The following is a 20,565-nucleotide window of genomic DNA, read 5'->3' as shown; positions in this document are numbered from 1 at the left end:
GCGTCTGCCTTCGGCTCAGGTCATGATCCCAGGGTCCTGGGATCGAGCCCTACATCGGGCTCCCTGCTTGGCAGGAAGTCTGCTTCTCCCCCTCGCACTCCCCCTGTTTGTGTTCCCTCTCTTGCTGTGTCTCTCTCTGTCAAATAAATAAATAAAATCTTAAAAAAAAAATAATATAAGCAGAAACGTTTTCACTAGGACTTCTAGGAAAATTTTCTAGATTATTGCAGTATTCTAAGAGCATTTTACAGTGAGAGTTTTTTAAAAAGCTTTTGGTTAGTCTATAACATGTTTTATACATTTATGAAAGTACCATAACCAATGAAATTTATTGTTAAAGTATAAAACATTATTTTTGACTAGGTTTTTGATCATTGTATTTTTACTTTTCTGAAGAAAATGAGAGCAAAGGTCAGTGAAAATATTTTAGTCAAATGTATTGATTATCTTATCACTGTGCTTTGGTGAGACAGAAGAAACAAAAGACATTATTCTGACATATACACCAAAAAGGAAGACATACTTCAAAAATGGAATTATTTTCCTTTTTTCTTTTATATAAGTAAAGCTTATTTTCAGTCATGTACAAAACATTGGGTTTTGCTATCACTGCTGTAATTTAATAGGAATTTATTACTGTCTTAAGTGTAAAGCATGGTGGGAAATATAAAAATGAATGAGAGACTGCCTTTATCTTTATGAAGTTAACTCAGTGTTGAGTAAAATATTGTCTTTTCATTAGGCTAGGGACTTTGCATCCATTGATTCTATTAGAAGATGCTATTTTAATTTTACAGATGAGGAAATTACGGTTTTTTTTCTTGGTTCAGTAACTTGCATAAGTTAGTAAAGCTAGGAAGTGGAAGAACTGGGATGTGAATCCCTGTGCATCCATCTGCAACTTCTCCGCATAATATCATACTGCAAAATGCCTTTTAAACATACTTAACTTGTTCTTATCATTGTTCCCATTCCTCTGCCTTGCTTCATTATTTGTTACTATTTATCATTCTTTCCATGTTGCAGTTCTCTCATTTTGAAGTTTGTAGCACTCTACTTTCCTTTTTCTCCTGGCGCTTTCAGTATTCCTTCTCCTTTTATTTATTTATAAGTGTATCCTAAGTTCTGTTTCCAGGCCTCTTCTCCGTGCTCCTCCCTTAGTACTGGCATCTACTTACTCCTCCTGCTCCCCCTGCTGCTGGCCTTACCCAAATACTGATGACTCCGAAATCTACTGCGCAGACTCTGCTCTCTTTACTGAGCATAGACCTGTGTTTCCAGCTGTCTGTCGAACACATCTACCAGAATATCTTTACCACACTTGAAATAGGACTTCTTGTAATTGAACTTATTTATCTCAAAACTTGTCCTTTCCCCTCATTTCATTTGTTCTGTTGATGGCATTTATCACTGTTGCTTACCTTAGTCACGTTTGGCTATGTTCTCCCCCCTGCTCTCTTTATTCATTGTCAGCTGTTCCTTCCTGCTCTGTAATTTCCAACATACCTCTTCTTTTTTCTCTTTTCTCAGCTTATTATTTTAGTTCTAGGTTTCAAATGCCTGGCCTTTAATATACATTAATGGCAGAAAAGAGAAACCATTCTACATGTAACCACTAGCTTAATATATTTAAGCAGCTCAGAAACCCTCACTGGCTACTCTGTACTTAAAGGACCCCTTAGCATAGCATTTAAGACCTTCCTTGATTGTCCTAACCTTCCTTTCTAGCATCATCACTTTCAACTTTTCTTCGTATGCCTTTATACTTCAGCCGAGGTGTATTGCCTGCTATTTATTATCCAAATATATGCTACTGCCTCCCTCTTCCATGTTTCTGAGGTTCCTTTTGCTGGCCCAGAATCACCTTCTCCTATCTTTTTAAATTAAGATCCTACCTTCATTTAATCCCACTTTAAATGTTGCTCATCCATTTGTTGCATGAATAGATCAACTTTACAGGTAATTTTCTTTTTTCTTTTAAAGATTTATTTGAGAGAGAGAGAGAGTGTGCGCATGAAGGGGGGAAGGGCAGAGGGGGAGAGAGAGAGAGAGAGAGAGAGAGAGAAAGAATCTCCAGCAGACTTTGCACTGAGTATGGAGCCTGATGGAGATCTTGATCCCACGACCCTGACACACAACTCTGAGATCATGACCTGAGCTGAAAGCAAGAGTTGGATGTCCAACCGACTGTGCCACCCAGGTGCCCCCAGATAATTTTCTAATTTCTTTTATCATTCCCTTCATTCATTTGTTCATGAAATAGTTTTTGAGTACATGCTGTGTGCCATGTACTAACAGTTGCTAGAGCAAAAATTGTTAAAACTCCTGCCCAGGATTTCAAGCTAATATGTTTTCCTAACTTTCATTTCAACTTATTTTATAAGTTATTTCCTTGTAACTCTTATATTTTACTTTCTGTTATAGTTATTTTAGGGTTTTTTTGTTGTTGTTGTTGTTGTTGTTTTGGTCTAAATAGCACCTTAAGGGTAAGTTTTACATCTTGTTTATCTTTCTGTCACCATAATGCAAAGCATTTGTGTATCTAGGAGGTATTAATTAGTTACTTGTTGGGAGATTAAATTTTTTTAAAAGGAAAGAAAAGGGATACCATATATATAGGCATACCACATATATATTTTAGCTATCCACATGTAATTTGCATTTCAGTCTTTCTTTTGATGTGTTAAAGTTTTTTTCTTTCCTAGACGCCAGAGGTTTTTTTGTTTTTGTTTTTGGTCAGAGGTTTTGGATAAGATGCCATGTAGGTATATATCTTTCAAAGTTTGGGATTATAGACTAATTGAATGTTACAAAAGAAAATCATATTGGTTTCCGTGTATTCATTGTTTTATGAGCATGTTGTCCTCTAGGGAGTGTTCTAGATCTCCCTATTCCCAAGTGTGGACTTGACTTTAGGTCTTTTGATTTTACCTGACATCTAAAATCGTAAGTCTTTAGGCAGCTTTATATCTCCCTGATGTCTTATGAGTACATTTTTTAATCCAAGTTGCTCTTAACATGAATTTCACATTACTTCATTAGCTCTTGTTTTATGCTTGTGAATAATTAATTTGGACCTTTGGTAAATTTGTTCTAATTTTGAGGTCTACTTTCATAGAGGTGAAAAACATGTTTTTTTGAAAAACAGAACATAGAAAAAAAACATAACATAGGAGCTTTGATGAAGGGAAACAGCATTCATTTTTTTTTAATTTGTCCCTAATTCAAGTAGTGGACATTTAATTCCCTTTCTAGCATCCATTTCCTCTTGCTTCCTTCAGTAGTAGGCTGCACTCTTCCTTCATTTCTAAACCTTTGGATTGAGGTGAATTAATCTATTCCTTCCTTCAGGGTACCATACCTTGATTAGTTTAATTTAGTTTAAACCCTTGCCACCCCCCACCATCCTCACCTTCATTTCGTCCCAAGTTACATAATGCCAGTGAGTGCTCCTGGGCAAGGACTTTCCTCTTTCTTTCTTTCTTTCTTTTAAAAGATTTTATTTATTTATTTGACAGAGAAAGAGAGAGTTCACAAGCAGGGGGAGAGGCAGAGGAAGAGGGAGAAGCAGGCTCCCGGCTGAGCAGGGAGCCCGATGCGGGCCTCCATCCCAGGACCCTGGGATCATGACCTGAGCCGAAGGCAGCCGCTTAACCAACTGAGCCACCCAGACGCCCCTCCTCTTTCTTTCTTAAAAGCTAGTGAAAGAGACCTTTCTCTGATAGATGGTGTCATATAAATTGTGAGGTGTAGAATGGCTGCAACTATTTTTATTGCCAAGATTGGAAGCGGCCCAAGGATGCACCTACCATGGAACGGGACAGATCCAACAGAATGGCAGAGAAGTGGAACTGCAGCCCTGATGGCCTTGTGAATCTCTGCATCAGATTTCCTCTGGGTCACATTTCCTCTGGATTTTTCAATTAGTGGGCAATGAAGTCTCCTCCTCTACTTAGAACTTTTTATGTTTTTGTTTAGAAACATTTATTATGTATCTCCTGTATGCCAGGCACTGTGTTAGGCATTAGTAATATGGAGGGATGAATGGAATATATTTCTTGTCCTTATGGGGCTTATACTAGAATGGAGGAACAGACATGTAATGAGATGATTGGGATAAAGTGTTACAGGTACAAATCATAGATAACCCACAAAGATGGAAAAGCTTTTTGATAGTTGCCACAGAAAAAAGTTGATGGAAGAAATTATTTTTGTCTTTGCTTATGGCACTATAAGAGTGCCAAAATCAGGAGAGCCCACTCCATAAGTCTACAATTATCTTCATGTTGTCAGCAGTGGTTTAATTTCAGCAAAGCATTATTTGTCACATTAAATTAGTGTTAATTTGGGTTTGTATATAACTTGTGAATTTATTGGGTTTACAATTTAAGAGCTGTAAAATAAGGAGTTTATTCCTAATTTGATTTATACATGCTTAGATTTGTCAGTAACTGGGTAGGTCTATGAGGTGATTTTTTTTTTTTTCTTTTAAAGGATGTCCTTACACTACTCAGTTTTGAGAAACACTGGTAGGGATGGGTGCTGGGGAACCATGGAAAATTTGAATCAGTGGAGGAATGGAGGGCAAGATTATAGGCAGAGAAATCTCATAGTTTAGGTTGATAATGAGAAGTTTGAGTTAAGGTGCAGAAGTGGGGTTTGAGAAGGAAGGATAAGATATGCTTACTACATAGCCTTTGTGGTTGATGTGATTTGTGGGATGAGGGAGAAACTACAGATGTCTAGTCAGTGACTGGATGGATGCTGCTGCTGTTCAGAAAAAGAGAGATTAATTATAGGGAGGAGAAACAAGTTTTTCTGGGGTTGAAGTGGAAGTGTGTGGAGGGAGGGACAAGATGACACCTATTTTGAATATCTTGAATTTAAGGTGCCTCTTAAACATTAGGTTAATAAGTCCTATAGTTTGGGAGACAGGCAAGGACAGGAATATAGTTTAGGAGTCTTCAGCATTTAGAAAGTTGCTGAAACCATGGAATTATGAGATTGCCCAGGAAGGGTTTATTGAAAGAGAAGTGAGGCCAAGGATATTCTAGATGGTCTTGGGAGAGGAGTCCACATTCTCTTTGTCTCTGTTTTTCTGTGCCAAAGTCCCTGGTGAGTATGTCTATTTGGGTAAGCAAAGAATATTGAAAAAAAGAAAAAATATTACTTGAGAGAGATTAATTTTAAGAGTAAAAAGTATTAAATACTACAGTGTATTTAATTTTAGTGTTTTTTTCCTAACTCAGATTACCCCCAGGAATAGAGATATTAGACTACCCACCTTAACCTATGCGATCTCTATCCAAGTCCACAGAAATGGCAACTTTTTTTTTTTAATTGGCACGAGGGCCAATTCAGGAAAAAAAAAGCCTGTGTTTATAGTTGAGTAGTTCCCTTATGGATATACAAGATACCTGATCAGAGTAGAGGATACTTTTAAAGCAAGAACTTAAAGACTCTTCTTCACATAGACTATCCTTGATAAGCAGAAGGCAATCTGAGTCTGAATACCTCCATTTATAAAAGACACTCTCGAAGATGTAGCTAGGCCTGTGTATGAAGTAAGACTGCAGTGGTTAGGGGGCCCCTGGTATACAAATGTTGTCAGTAAACACTGATAGACTTTCCAGCCACACAGGGTGCCTAGGGAATAAGCTGTTATATTTTCAAAGTTTGAGAGTAGAAACCTGTGTGTAAAAAATGGGGAACTCTTGAGATAGGTCTAATTATCTCTAAGGCAACAAATAATCCTTGTGGTGATTTTTTATGTTTAGGAATGAAAATACTGGTTATGTATCTCTTACGCTACTTTGGAACTATTGTACTAAAAAAAACCACTTCTTATTCCTTTTCCTTATTGTGTATGTGTAAAAACAATTGTAAGCATTTTATACGCTTTACAGCTTATATATTTATACTTGTTTATACTTCTCTATGACACAGACATGGATAGACTATTAATTTATCTCAGGGAATCAAAATAGTGTCTGGCAAATTTGAAATCTTTTACTGACATCTGGTATCTGGCATGCTGTAGGACTGATTTTGGAAACTGTTAAGGTCAGACTAGCTAGAATTCAGAGTCAGGACAAATGACATTGGTATTTATGATGGTTCAGTTAGACCAATTTTTGTTGATGCTGAAGGAGAAAGATGTTGAATTTGAACATATAAGGGGTTCAAATGGTCAGTAGTGAAGAGGGGAAGAGCTTGAAAATGATGACTCACCTGAAGATACGAAAAAATACTGATGCCTAGCTTCCATTGGCATTCCTTGGAATGTGTTGCAATCTGGGCATCAGGATTTTTTTTAAGCCTTTGGTGTTTCTGCCCCAAATAATTAGAAAATCAGTCATCTTTCCCTGAAGAATTTTATTTTGCCTATATTTCTGCTTCTAGTCATGTTCATTTAATTTGGGACATTTCCATTTCTTAAAGTTGTAGAAGTAACTCCTAATGTATCAGGCTTCTTAATTTTGAGCAATGAAAGCTGACTCTGGCTGATTTTTTTTTTTTTTTTAAGATTTTATTTATTTATTTGACAGAGAGAGACATAGCGAGAGAGGGAACACAAGCAGGGGGAGTGGGAGAGGGAGAAGCAGGCTTCCTGCTGAGCAGGGAGCCCGACGTGGGGCTCGATCCCAGGACCCTGGGATCATGACCTGAGCCGGAGGCAGACGCCTAACGACTGAGCCACCCAGGCGCCCCTGACTCTGGCTGATTTAGCAGAAATGAAGTTTACTGATATATATTGAGTGGCTCACATAATTGGTAGAAGGCTGGATGGGGCCAGCTTTAGAAAAAGTGCAGAAACAAAGGGAAGCTAAACAGCTAGAACCTGCTGTTCTCTGCCGAACAAGTGACTGGATACCTGAGATGGCACTGGCCGCTCGGTGCTGCCACTGGTTCTGCTCTTACTGCCCTGGGAAGTAGCTGTCACCTCCACTATTGCTGTCATCAGAAAGAATTTTCTCTTGTCTCTGCTTTTCTTTGTCATTAGCCTCCATATTCACAATCTCTGCTAGGTGTGTCTGTTTGGATTAGAATAGGCTCCCAGGGCATGTGGGAAAGCAAGTATCTGGCATTTTTCATTTTTAAGAGTGGAAGATAAGCTCTATCTTGCATCAAAACTCATGAAGTTGGGAAATCTCCAGACACAGGCAAGGTCTTCACATGCTTGGAAACCAACAAAATGACAAAGATCATATACTATACATAGTATAGCCTACAATATGGTATTTATTTTATGCATTTATCTGCTGCTCCTCACACTAAGAACCCACAGGACACGGGTGTTTTTCCATAATGATTTTTAAACCTTTAGAACCTGCTATCACTTGTCCCTTAGCAAGCAGTAAGAGATAACAAAATAAGAGAGCAAGTAGCAAGCAAATTAATAGGAAGACTTAGACATATAACATGAGTATTTATATATTATTTTTGAAAGTGTGGAGACCAGTATAAGTATAAAATAGGCATGTTTCTTGATAGTAAAAATGTTCTTAGTTTCCATGGTGGAAGTTATATATCAGTGTTATATGTCAACACTGTCCAATAGAAATATAATGTGGACCACAAATGCAATCAATCCATATGTGTAATTTTAAATTGCATTAAAAATATAAAGAAATAGGCATTTAATTTTATTAGTATATAATTTAACCTAATATATTCAAAATATTGTTTCAACATTTAATCAGTGTAAATATTTAAGGGATAGCCTACATTTACTTTTCATACTAAGTCTTCAAAATCTGATGCGTATTTTATACTTAGAGTACAGCTCCATTCAGATTAACCTCATATAGTGGCATGTAGCCAATGGCTACTGTATTGGACAGCACAGTTTTGTAGCACTGTGTAAAATGCTGTATAACTTCCAAATGCTGCCAGCTAACTGTACCTAGGATGCAGTGTTTTAGGTGCCTTATGAAAATCTAATGGGTGTTTAAAAAAATGGAAACAAAGTAATGACAAAATTCTTGATTACTCATTCTCTTTGAATCCAAAACAGTTTTACTTGATTTTGCAGTGTTTTGCAATTTTTTTAATGGTGGGGTTGGAGGTATGAAATGGGGAAGAGAAACCTAGTTTTTTTCATTAGGCTTTGTTTTTGTTTATTATTTTTATATTTTATGAACATTTTAATTCATGAGGGGTTAGATGTGCCTTAGGCAGAGAAAGGCAACATACTCTAGTGCCGAGTTTGCATGTGAATAATCAAATGAATCATATTTTACTACATTTAATGTTTATGGCACTACTAGGCTTAGTTTCTGAAGTTTTTGAAAATAAAAAAAGACAATAGTGATCATATATGATTTCTTTCCCTAGATAATTCATGTTGATAGTAAGTTTTATGTTCTAATTATTTTTATTCTTGCAGGCTGCTGAATCAGGAATAATAAAAGTTAAAACAATAGCTGCACGAAACACCGAAATTTTGGCAGGTAATTTTTTGCTTAAAAATTCAACAATTAATGAAAATTTCACTAATAATAAAAGTAGAATCTTAAAAAAAAAGAAAACCCAGAAAACAGCCATCAGTTTCCTGTAGCCTCTCCTTTATGCCCTAGCATGCTGTTTATAGTGATAAAGAACATTTAAAGGTCCCTAACTTATGAACTGATTGGGTTTCCCAAGGATGAATGTTATGAAATTCTCTGAAATCAGAAAGGTTAAAACTACTAACTCCTTACAGGCAAGGATTTGCATTCTCCTCCACATCTTGTTGATCACCTAAGACATACCTTACCCATAAAAGGCATTCAGTTAATATTTGTTGAGCTGAATGGAATGAAAGATTGGTTCTCAGTCCACCTTCCAAGATCTATTTTATCTTTATATAATATAAACAGGTGATAGTGTATTATTACAAATTTAGTAGTACTATATGAGTTTTGAATCCTAGGACTAAGATAGTATGGTCATGAAGAAAGAATGGGAGTGGGGTGGAGAAAAGAAAAAAATGTTTTCTTACATTCTCTTGATTGAACCTGGTTTTCAAAGAGGAATTTCAGGAGTTCCTCTTTGGCACTCTTTTTGATACTCAGTTTACTTCTTTCTTTTCTTTGGTGCCTTTTTGTTCTTGCCTCTGTAATGAACATGGAAAAGGAAACTAGCATTTTCTGAGAATCTGTTATATGTGAGACATTTGTGCCACTCTAATAAAAGACAGCCTTGTGGGGAAGTATTTTTATTTTATAGTAGAGCACATTGAGATGCAAAGAGATTAAGTTACTTGACTAAGGTCACATGATAAGTGGTGGAACTAGATTTAAGTCCAGGGCTGTTCAGAGTCCATGTTCTTCCCGCTACAGTATGCTGCCATAGTATTGTGAGGTTTCCACACTAGCTACTCCCTCCCAAGGGTTTATACTTAATCATTGGCTTACTTCACTGATCCTTCAGTCTGCATTTCCAGTTCCAGTGGTGCTATTGCTCTCAGCTGGTTATAGGAGAAAAGCAGCCCTATTAAGTTAATTGAAACAAAATCCAAATAGTGCAGAATCTCTCTAACTCTGATGAATCTCTTCACATTTTTAAAAGTGATACCAAAAAATCCCCAATTGGTGAAATCTCAGAGAGTATTACAACATGAAATGAGGACTTTGGGGGGCAGTTTTAAGGGTGGAAGGTGGATTTCACTTGGGCTTCCTGGGCTTTGCTGAACATTTGCCCTTAGGGTGAGCTCTCCTGTGTTGCATCTGTTTCTCACAGCTTCTTCTCTGATTTTGAACAATCTGTCGAAACACCAAGTAGTTTTATAACAATTATTCACAGCACTGAATAATGCTCTGTGTGCATTTTGAGAAGGGGTATAGTGAAAGTGGTGGGTAAAGGCAAAGGTAGGTATGGTTGGATTGGGAGGGTGGGCCTAGTGGGTTTTGGGAGATGCATGTTGGGTGGATTAGCTCCTGTGAGGAAACTAATGTTTCAAGATAAATTATGATCTGGATATTTTTAAATTAGCTAATCATATTAGAATATCATTACAAATATTAACTTTCGCTACTATAATTGCTGATATGGTAAGTCCTTAGTTGTTCACCAACAGAAGTTTTCGTTGGGTCTATAGCTGATGGAAGATTTTTTGAATAGACTGATTTCTTCAGAGGATCACTGGTGCTGAGTTCTATACCAAAGTAAAATGTTTAATTGGTTAATCTTAAGAACAAGAAAAATTTTGTCTCTGTCAGTATGAGTTTAATGTATAGGTGGGCTGTTCATTTTAATTCAGTTAGCTCTATTCAAATCATGCTAGTACAAATCTTTATGCACATACAATTGATAGTTCATGCTTTAAGATCCATGGTGTCCAGAGCCATGTACTTGAGGAGCTATATTAGCACTTAAACTGTTTCCTAGCATTTTTTTTTACCAAGTATCTATAGCAATTGATACTTTAAAATTTATAGCTTTTTAAACCACTATCATCTTGAAAATCAAAGGCTCTTGAACAAGAAGAGTTTAGTCAATATATAGTTTCTAAATTACTTAATTAGAGTACAGTTAATACTAAGAAAAATTTGTAGTTAATTTCTTAAAAATTTTAATTTCTGGAGAAGTGTTTACTACTCTATAGCTATATTCTAGAGACTGTAGGTTACTACTTTTGTGCTATAATGGATGTTAAAGATACCAAACAATGGAGGAGTTGCATATGAAATGGGATATTGAATTCTCAGCTATCTCTACATATTCAGAAGATATAAAGGGTTGCTATAAAAATTAGAACCCTTAATTAGGATTAACTAGTCTGACCAGTGATATTCAATGTAGATTTCTAGCCAACTTTAGTTTTCTTAGATTTATTTTTCAAGGGAATGTTATTTACATTGCAGAATAAATCTTTGCTTTACATCTCCCCTTCTTTTAAGCATCCTCCTTTAATGTTTATTTTTCTTTGTTTTCACTGCTGTCATGAATGCTGACATAAGTGGGAATGCTATGCCAGGTAATGTCAGCATTGATTCAGATATACAGATCATTATCTCAAAATTTCCTTTTTCTTTAAAGATAAAGCTCTGCAAATGAGACATAGCAACATCAGGTTTTTCATTTACAAGGCCAAATGCCTTAATCTTACACTTGACTACCATATATTACAAAATGTTTTTATTAAGCCAGCTTATAGTATACTTGAGGTTGACTGAGAAGACTTGTGTTATACAAAAATTACATAAACAGAGAATCTGCTTTTTGAATATTTGAAACAAGGAAACCAGTGAAGTTGTGATATCTTAAAATTGTGTGTTTAACCCATACTCAAAACCGTAATGGTTACATCTACCTTTGGCTGCTTTCAGCTATTGTCAGTATACATATAGAATTTTCACATAGATGATCATTATGTATGATTTGTGTTCTTTTCTCACAGTTTCCCTCACCTTTTTCATATCTACACGGTCTTATTACTAAAAAGTCTTTAAGTAGCAGTGAGTAATTATACTTCAGAATTATTTTCTGATGTTAAAGATAATTTATCTGCTGATTTTATTTAGTATTTTCTATCTTATCAATACACATGCTTGTGATATCTTACAAACATCTATAGAATATATCATAAATACATTCTTAATAAGGGAATAATTATGTAAGAATCACTAGGAGAGATGCAGAGATGAGTATAACTCACCTATAATCTAGATGGAAATATAAGAAGTATACTTGAAAATGCATATGTGCCTGCTGTTCATTCTGTTTAGCTTACCTGCTCTTCATTTGCCTTTTGAAGTGCTTTGCCAGAAATTTTCTCTTCTAGAGGACATACTTACCCGAGGTCAGGATCAATATCTTACTCTTCTTTATATTACTAATAGTTAACACATTACATAGGAAGTAAGCCCTCATTCAATGTAGGCTAATAGTGAGTTACTCCAAAATGCAAGTAAGTCTCTTAGTGCTGCCTCTACTGTGTTTTTCTACTTCCCAGTCTTTACTGTAATTTTACATGTTATATGATTCAGGTAGATGAATTTTGTCATACTTAGTTCATATCAGCCAGATAACAGAGTAATGAAGGAGACAGACCCTAAATGAGAATTTTAATACTGTGGTAAATGCCAAGATGGAAATATAGACAAGGCTTATTTTATTATAGGAACAGAGAGAAGGCACCCAACCCAGCCTGGAAATCTGAAGCTGAGTCTCAAAGCTTGAAAAGGAGTTAGCCAGGCAAATAAGGTGTAGAAGTGGAAAGTAAAGCAGATTACTTGCATATAAGACGTATAAAACAGTTTGGTCTATTTGGATACACTATTCAAGTATTGCCTTTCTGTGACTTCCTGAGCTGCTTGATGGAAGAGTTTGAATCAGGGCAGTGGCACATTCATTTTAATGTTTTTATGTAAACGATTCTCACAGCGGTGGGAAGGTTTATTTCAGTATACCATCAGTAAGGTAGAGGTCTGTTGGTAGGCTAGTTCTGTCATCGGGCTAAATGACCTAGGGGGAATTAATTCCATGCCTACAAGTTAACCTAGTGGGCCAGAGATTGCATAGTTTCTCTAAAACATGTGTTCTTATTTATTCTTTTTTTCCTTGGATTTTTAAAAACTTTTTAACCTTTTAATTTGTATTCTTATATTGTTAAGTACTTTCCTTTGATGCTGTCTTTTCTAACTTTTAAAAATTGCTTCATAATATTATAGCAAGTGATTGTAGCTTATTTAACCATTCTTTTATGTTAGACATGTTTCAGTATTTGGAGACAGTGCTTTCTGAAAAGATAAAAGTCTATGCCTTTACCAGCAATATGTGAATGTATTTTTATAACATCCTTACCTGATAATTATCTTAAAAAATCTTTTTGGGAATTGAACAGGCAAATGACTTCTTATTTTAATTGACATTTGTCTTTAGTATTGAACATCTTCCTCCGAATATATTATTTCCTTTTTTCACTTTACATTTATTTCTTTGAGTTTTTGTGTTTTCTTATCAAATTATTTGAGCTGCTTATATAGCAAAAGTATTGACTTCCCATCATGTTTATATTTTCTACAAGTCATTTACCTTTTAAATTTTTATCTAGATGTTTTTCATTTTTACATAATCTGACTTTTCTCATTTGTTGTTTTGCACTTAGGAAGCCCTTCTCCTTCCACGTAGTAGTCATTTTTATTTTCTTTTAGTTCTTTTTTTTGTTTAATTTTTTTCTTAATTAATAATATGTGAGTGATGTGAGGACCTAGATTTTTTTTTCTTTTGCAAAATTACTAACCAATTGTACTAGTATCATTTGTTGAATAATCCTTCCTTTTCATATAATGTACTTTTAATATGAAACTGCCCATATTTTATTTGTCCTCCTATTCTTGAGTCACTTGAAGTATTTTTAGATCTTTTGAACCATTAAAATATTTTCTTAATGTTGTTAGAAATATCAGTCTTTTCCATAATTAAATTTTAAGGGGTTTTGAGGATAGCAGTCATGTCTACATCACATTTTATTTCTTTCACAAGAATTACAATTTGTTATTTAATGACCATTAAAATTTATCATAATGAAACTTTTATTAACCCCCATTAATGTGATTCATAGTGGGGTATCCTAGTTTAATTCTTTCTTTCCAGGATAAAAACTACAATTATGCAGTGAAACTGCTCAGAGCAAGGAAACCCCTAGGATATGGGGACCTGCTGGACCTCTTCCAGGTGTGTGAAAGTGTATCATTTGCTCTCACAGTTATAAAATTTGGAAATATATTTATCAACCTAGTGTTATTCTATTAAAGGAGTTATGTTTATTAAAGAACTTAGGTAAAAAATAAACTTTATTTTCCTGACCCCCGAAAAGCCTGTCTTTATATTTTAAAGGAAATTGAAATAGAGAGTTTTGATTAAAAAGAGTTGACCTTTTTCTCTTTCTTTCCTGGAATGAGTTTTAAAAATGGTTAGAGCAAGATATCTCTATTGTTCTACAGCTTTTTCCTCAGTGTGATTTCTAAAGTCTAAGCCCATAGGAAGGTTTTTATATAAAGCTCCATTTAAATAGCATGTCATTAAAATTATTATATATAAAGAGAGAGCACCTGTCTCTCAGAAGAGCAAGATTAATTTCTGTTTAAGACTACTATCACTTTTAAAAGAAGAAAAAAAAAAAACTAACTTTTTTTTTTTTGGTTATAATCTATCTTACTGCATTGTGATCTGGATATGGTAGATGTTTTCGTTTTCACACTATGCTTCAAAAGACAGAACAGATCAATAGGTTGTATCTTTTTTGTTATTGATGATTTATTCTGGATAACATAGAAACTTCCTTTTCGATTATTTTATTCTTATATAAACTGGGAGAAAAAAATGGGAAGGAGGCAAGAGATAGATATTTAATTCCTTTGAGTTACATTAAAATAAAATTTACAAAAATTATTATTTATTAATTTTTTTATTAAGTAGGCTTCACCCTGGGTGTGGAGCCCAATTCAGACTTGAACTCACTCCCCTAGGATCAAGAGTTGGACACTTAACCAACTGAGCCATCTAGATGCCCCTAAAAATTATTTTTAATACTATTTTAATTTATCCTAACTTGAGACACCTGGGTAACTGTGACTGACCTGTATACAACATTTCACTGAAATTCACCTTATTTTATTCATTCTAAGCTGCACAGATTTTTCACATTTTAGTATTCCCCAAATTGATATGCATCTTAAAATTGATGGCAGCTTAGAATCATTGTGGGCCAGGTAGTATGGAGGTTTCTTTTTCAGTGCATATGTGAACTTGTTTATAGGTATTCATATTATTATTACATCATTTGAATTATGTGCATTGTCGATATCCCATAAGTTTGACTCCTATTTAAAATGTCACCCTAGGTGTTGTACAGAAACTTTCTGTTGACATCTTATGGTAAGGTCAAAAAAGCACCAGCATCAATATGTGGGGAACGGGTGACATTGGCTTAGAAGATGACCTCAGAGACAATAATGAAGTATTCTTTCAATAAATGAGGCATCCCAAACAATCCGATTATAAAATGGGCAGAAAATCTATATAGACGTTTTTTCAAAGGAGACATACAGATGGCCAATAAGTATATGAAGAGATGATTTCTTTATGATACCCAAGTGTGTCTTGAAGTCATTGTCATCAGAGACTCAAGAAAGTTTTTTTTTTTCCTTCTATGAAGACAGTTTCTTTCCTTCATTTATATGAAGACTTCAGGCAGTGCCGATCAGTGGTTCCTCTTGGATACTTTCAAAGGTTTTAACTTCTATTTGCATTAAGTGCTGTTTACCTTAAAGAGTGGCAGCATAATGTTGTGGGAAGAATAGCAAACCAGGAATTAGAAGACCTATTTTAAAAATCTGGCTTTACCACTTACTGTGCACTTGAGCCAAATCATGCTCTATAAACTCTCTATGATTACTGTGATACTCAAATGAGAAACATGTTAACATCATAAAAATGATAAATATAACTTGTTACTATTGGAAATTTTTGTTTACCTAAACAACATTTAATGACTAGGCATGTTCAGCAGAATTGGGAATAGCCTCATACTTCAGAGATTCTGGCAGGTTTGAATATGGTAGCATATTTACTGCCTCAGAATAGTATTTTTTTTTTTTTTTTTTTTTTTAGCTTTACTGTCCTTTGTTAACCATTCATATAAATGTTTCGAGACATTGTTATGGAAAATTTGTGACTCTGGGTTTGAATCAAAACTTTTATGCTTAAGAAAGCAAGGAAATAAGGCAAGGAGCCCTTTTGGAAACACTGTTCTTTGCCAATCATATTTGCCATCTCTTAGCTGTGTTAAATCAGTAATTTATGCTGGCATACTGAGGGACTTTGCAGAGTATGCTGTAGGAGATTGTGGACTTTATTTAGTATACTATAAAGGGAGCTTTGGGAGAAGAAAGGTGGGGATTTAAATGATGAAATTAATAAAACACTGGTTTTTTTATTTTTAATGGTGACTGTGGATGACTAACGATTTCTTTTGAAAAACATGTTAAAACTCAGATTTGTATGTCTTAGTTACAAGTCTTAACCTCAAAAAATAATTGATGGATGTAGTACCTTTGAAAACCATATACCAAACACATAAGTTTAATGTTCTCTTTCCTTGGAATTCCATTTTATCTATTTAAATTCTCTGAGGATTACAGACCTGTCTTATTCATCTTTGTATAGCCATTAAGTAAGTGTATACTGGTTTAATTTCATTTTGTAAATTTAAGAAAGTATTCTTCAGTTTGTGCATTTTCTACCTTTTTACATTTTTGTTGCTACTTTAAAACTTCTGAAAGAATTGGCTTGATGGAAGGAGTTAAATTAAGATTTGGAATTACAGCATGTGCATCCAATTAACTTAAAGTAATGCTTTAGTAATAAGAGGAGTAATGTTATTGTTTTTAATGAGTTTATTTCTTGAAGAAATTAGGGCTGTGTAAATTCAAGGCATGTAATGAAATTCTAGAGAGCCTCTGAAGGGTGATGGGGATGATGTATATACTATTTCTAATTACTTTTTTCTTCTCTAGAATATTAATTCTTTTTCATATTTCCCCTTCTGCACTGTTGAAGAAATAGAGTGCTTCTCCGAGGCAGGATAGAACTTCTGAGAAGTTGTCCTTAAAGAGTTTATAGCAGGAGTTGGAGAAAAACCAAAAGATAGTGCTAGGAGAAAAGCATGGGAAAGCTGTAGCTAAGGAGGGTAGTTTAGATACAGAGTCTGTAGTATCCATCCAAAGTATTTTGACTCTTAACTGCTTGGTTTCTATTTTAGTATTTACATAAAGTGGTTTTTATTAAGATTGTTAATACTAGAAAATATATAAATGTATTCCTACTTGTGAATTTGATTTAATATTTATTTTATATGTGTTCTAAATAAAGCCTTGAAAGAAAACAGCTCAGAGGTTGTTCAGCCGTTTCTAATGGGTTGTGGAACCAAGGAGCCAAAGATTACTCAGCTGTGTTTGGCCGCCATTCAGAGACTCATGTCACATGAAGTCGTGTCTGAGGTAATGTGAAGATTTTATCTCAATTGTGCACCGAAGAATCAAATCAGGAGTTTTTATTAGGGGAGAATGAAGCAAACCTGATAATTTAATGTAAAACAGTTTATGTGCTATAAGGACATGGCTTAATTTTAAAAGATCACCAGATATTCTCACTATTAAACACTCATGAATAATGAATAAAAGTACATTTTGTCATGTCATGATTAGGAAATCACCATTCAGTGATACAGATCAGTGTCATTGAAGAGAATAAAATTTATAATTTTTTTAAAAAGGAGGAAAAATGATTTTCCTAGATTATCTGAAGTGATAATTTGTTGTTCATTAATTTGAGTGAATTGTTTGTATCTAACCTTATTATGTTAAAACAAGGAAAAAACATTTCATCACTACAAATCTGCATCCTGCTTTCAAATGTAATGGTGTTACCTTAACTTTATACTCCATAAGTTACTTTAATAGAAGTATATATTCTTTTTCCTTTAATGTAACATTCTAAACAATGTCAGATTTAATTGACTTTATAAATATGTTGTTAATTTGAGTTGCATTTTGTTTTTTGTATACATATTGTAACTGGAATAATACATGAAATAGTTGCAGTCTCAGTTAATTTGCATATGTCTGTATTTATAAATGTCCAAATGAAATATACCCATATTGTAGAAATGAGCTTTGATTTTTGACTAGGTATCTCAGAACTGTATGCAGCTATTTGCATATATTCAAATGGTATATTTTAAAGAAACTTATTTTTTTGAGAAGAAAATTACTTAGCTGTGAATCTCAAATTAGTTGAGAGATGTGTTTTGATCTATAGATCTAGAAACATGGGGTTTGTTATTATGATCAAGAAATTCTCTCCAGGTGAGGTAATATTTGTACATCTTTTTTTATTTAGGGACCTAAACACCTTATATTTTATTTGCTGACAATAATTCAACTAATTATTTTACAGACTGCAGCTGGAAATATAATTAATATGCTTTGGCAGCTAATGGAAAACAGTCTTGAAGAACTTAAGCTACTTCAAACAGTTCTTGTTCTTTTAACAACCAATACAGTAGTTCATGATGAATCACTCTCTAAGGTAGGAAACCTGTTGTCAAAGTTCATAAGTGCTTTGAGACAGTATTTGAATAAGCTCGCTAAAAGAGGAAAGCCTGGTACTGTTTGTACCAAAAGCAGCTTCTCTGTCCATATAATGGACATTGCACATTAAAAACCACTGGTGCCTTATTTTCCCCAGATTAGAGTTGAAATCAAGGTAAGGTAATTGGCATTTATACTAGATAAGGCTGCATGTATGGTAGGGGTTTCTCATTTCTTTCCCATTCCTACCCTCTTTGGAACATGTTAACAGCTGTTCTATTATTTATTTCACTCTTTAAAAAGTTTTTTTTTAAACTATGAAGTATTTCTAAAGAACAGAAAGTACAGAGAATAATATAATAAAGAACAATCTTTAGTTAATGGTTTATTTATTAAGGAATTTGTTGGACTTTCAATAATAGTTATAATTTGCATACCTTTAATGATGGATGCCTAATAAAGTAGACTGCACCCCTGCACAAATTTTTTAATAGACCCTTCACAAAATAAGATGGCTATTGAATACATGGAAAGTGGCTCAGCATCATTAGTTATCAGGGAAAAGCAAATTAAAACCACAAAGAGGTATCATTACACATCCATTAGAGTAGCTAAAATTGAAAAAGACCAACCATATCAGGTGTTGTTGTTGATGTGGGAAAGTGCTGAATTCACACATACTGCTGATGGGAGTGTGAAATTATAAAATCACTTTGGAGAACTAGCATTTTCTTTAAAAGTTTAACCTGTACTTGCTATATGATCCAGCCTTTTCACTTCTAGTTATTTATCCAAGGTAAATGAAAACATCTGTCATTACAAAGATTTGTATATGATGTTCACAGCAGCTTTATTCACAGTGGCTAAAAACTGGAAGCAGCTCAAATATCCATCAGCAGATGAATGGATAAGCAAAATATTTGGTATACCTATACTGTGAAATACTATTCAGGAATCAACAAGTACAAATTACTGATTCAAAGAACAACACAGATGAATTTTACAAATATTACAAGTAAAAGAAACCAGATACAAAAACAGTGCATTCTGAATGATGAAACGCTGTTTGTGGAAAATGCCAGCTTATCTGTAGTGAAAAAGGCAAGATGGTGGTTGCCTGGAGCCAAAGGTAGAGGAAAAAATGGAGGGCAAAAGAGCACAAGGAGACTTTTAGGGTGATGAAACTGTCTCGTATCTTGATTGTGGCAGTAGTTTTATGGGTGAATATAACTATGAGAACTCATCAAATAAAATACCTTAAAGAGATACAGTTTATTTTATAAAATTATACCTTAATCAACCTGAAGTTGATTTTTAAAAAGAAAAAATGACTTAAAAATTATAATTTTATTCATTTATATGCTTAGCATATTTATATAATACTACTCCAGATGATTTAGTGATATAACAAACTTTGAGTACTTGTTATTTGCAAAACAAGTCATTCTGGGGAAATAAAGCACAACACTTTTTTTTTTTTAAGATTTTATTTATTTATTTGAGAGAGAGACAGAGACAGTAAGAGAGAGTAGGAGCAGGGAGAAGAGGGAGGAGCAGGCTCTCCTCTGAGCAGGGAGCCTGATGTGGGGCTCGATCCCAGGACCCCGGGATCATGACCTGAGCCGAAGGCAGACGCTTAACGACTGAGCCACCTAGGCGCCCCATCACAACACATTTTTATATACATGTTAAAAGAACCAAGTTGTGAAAGGCATATTTCACATTGTCTTACCTAAACTTATGTGGCTATATATTTACAGAGTTTGAATTATTTCAAAATCCAAGGATTTTAGTGATTTTATTGTATAAGAGAGTGGGACTTTTAGTATCTGTGATTGGAATAGCCAAACGTAAATTATTTAGTTTTGGGTTACATCAAATAAATAGTTATTCTGTTCTTCAGTCCTATTTCACTAAATGAAAATTGTTCTTTTAGGCAATTGTTCTTTGTTTTCGACTACACTTCACAAAAGATAATATTACAAATAATACAGCTGCTGCTACAGTGCGACAAGTTGTTACTGTTGTTTTTGAGAGGATGGTTGCTGAAGATGAACGACACAGAGGTAGAGTGATAAAAGTGGTTTCCTTTTCACAGTGTGTGGTTATTCTATCCACGATTTCTCTTTTGATTTTCAGTCTTTGCCCTGTGAACTTAGGCTGCCTAAAAACTAGAATACTTTAAAAAATATATTTACTTTACTAATATTATTATATTGACAGTGGCAGTTCAAAAAACTAAATCTGCAGCAGTGTTATCACCCCAAGAATAAACTCTATTTTCCATGTTTATTTCTAATTATGCATAATTTCACATTTTATATCAAATATTGCATTGTATGTATTTTTAGCCAAATATGACATTATATGAATTTTTCATTTTATTCTTTTATTTTTGTAATTTAGATTTTACTTTGTTTATTTGTTTATATTTTATTTATTTATTTGAGAGAGAGAGGGAGCGAGAGAGAGCAAGCGAGCACCA

At 34.3% G+C, this 20,565-nt stretch overlaps 1 protein-coding gene across 2 annotated transcripts in view; it reads left to right on the top strand.

The window, feature by feature from the left end:
• Positions 1-20,565, top strand: part of MON2 (MON2 homolog, regulator of endosome-to-Golgi trafficking) — a 102,338-nt gene that overhangs the window by 6,333 nt on the left and 75,440 nt on the right. For both annotated transcript variants that reach the window (XM_035002246.1, XM_035002245.1), the window contains exons 2-5: positions 8,390-8,453; positions 16,861-16,988; positions 17,947-18,078; positions 20,017-20,146. In XM_035002246.1, the coding sequence (XP_034858137.1) occupies positions 8,390-8,453; positions 16,861-16,988; positions 17,947-18,078; positions 20,017-20,146 (454 nt within the window). The remainder of the gene's footprint in view (positions 1-8,389; positions 8,454-16,860; positions 16,989-17,946; positions 18,079-20,016; positions 20,147-20,565) is intronic.

This window comes from Mirounga leonina, unplaced genomic scaffold, assembly GCF_011800145.1.
Source record: "Mirounga leonina isolate KUSES-001 unplaced genomic scaffold, KU_Mleo_1.0 Mir_126, whole genome shotgun sequence".
NCBI lineage: Eukaryota > Metazoa > Chordata > Mammalia > Carnivora > Phocidae > Mirounga > Mirounga leonina.
The sequence above is the reverse complement of the archived record's forward strand: the minus strand, read 5'-3'. Positions and strand labels throughout refer to the sequence as shown.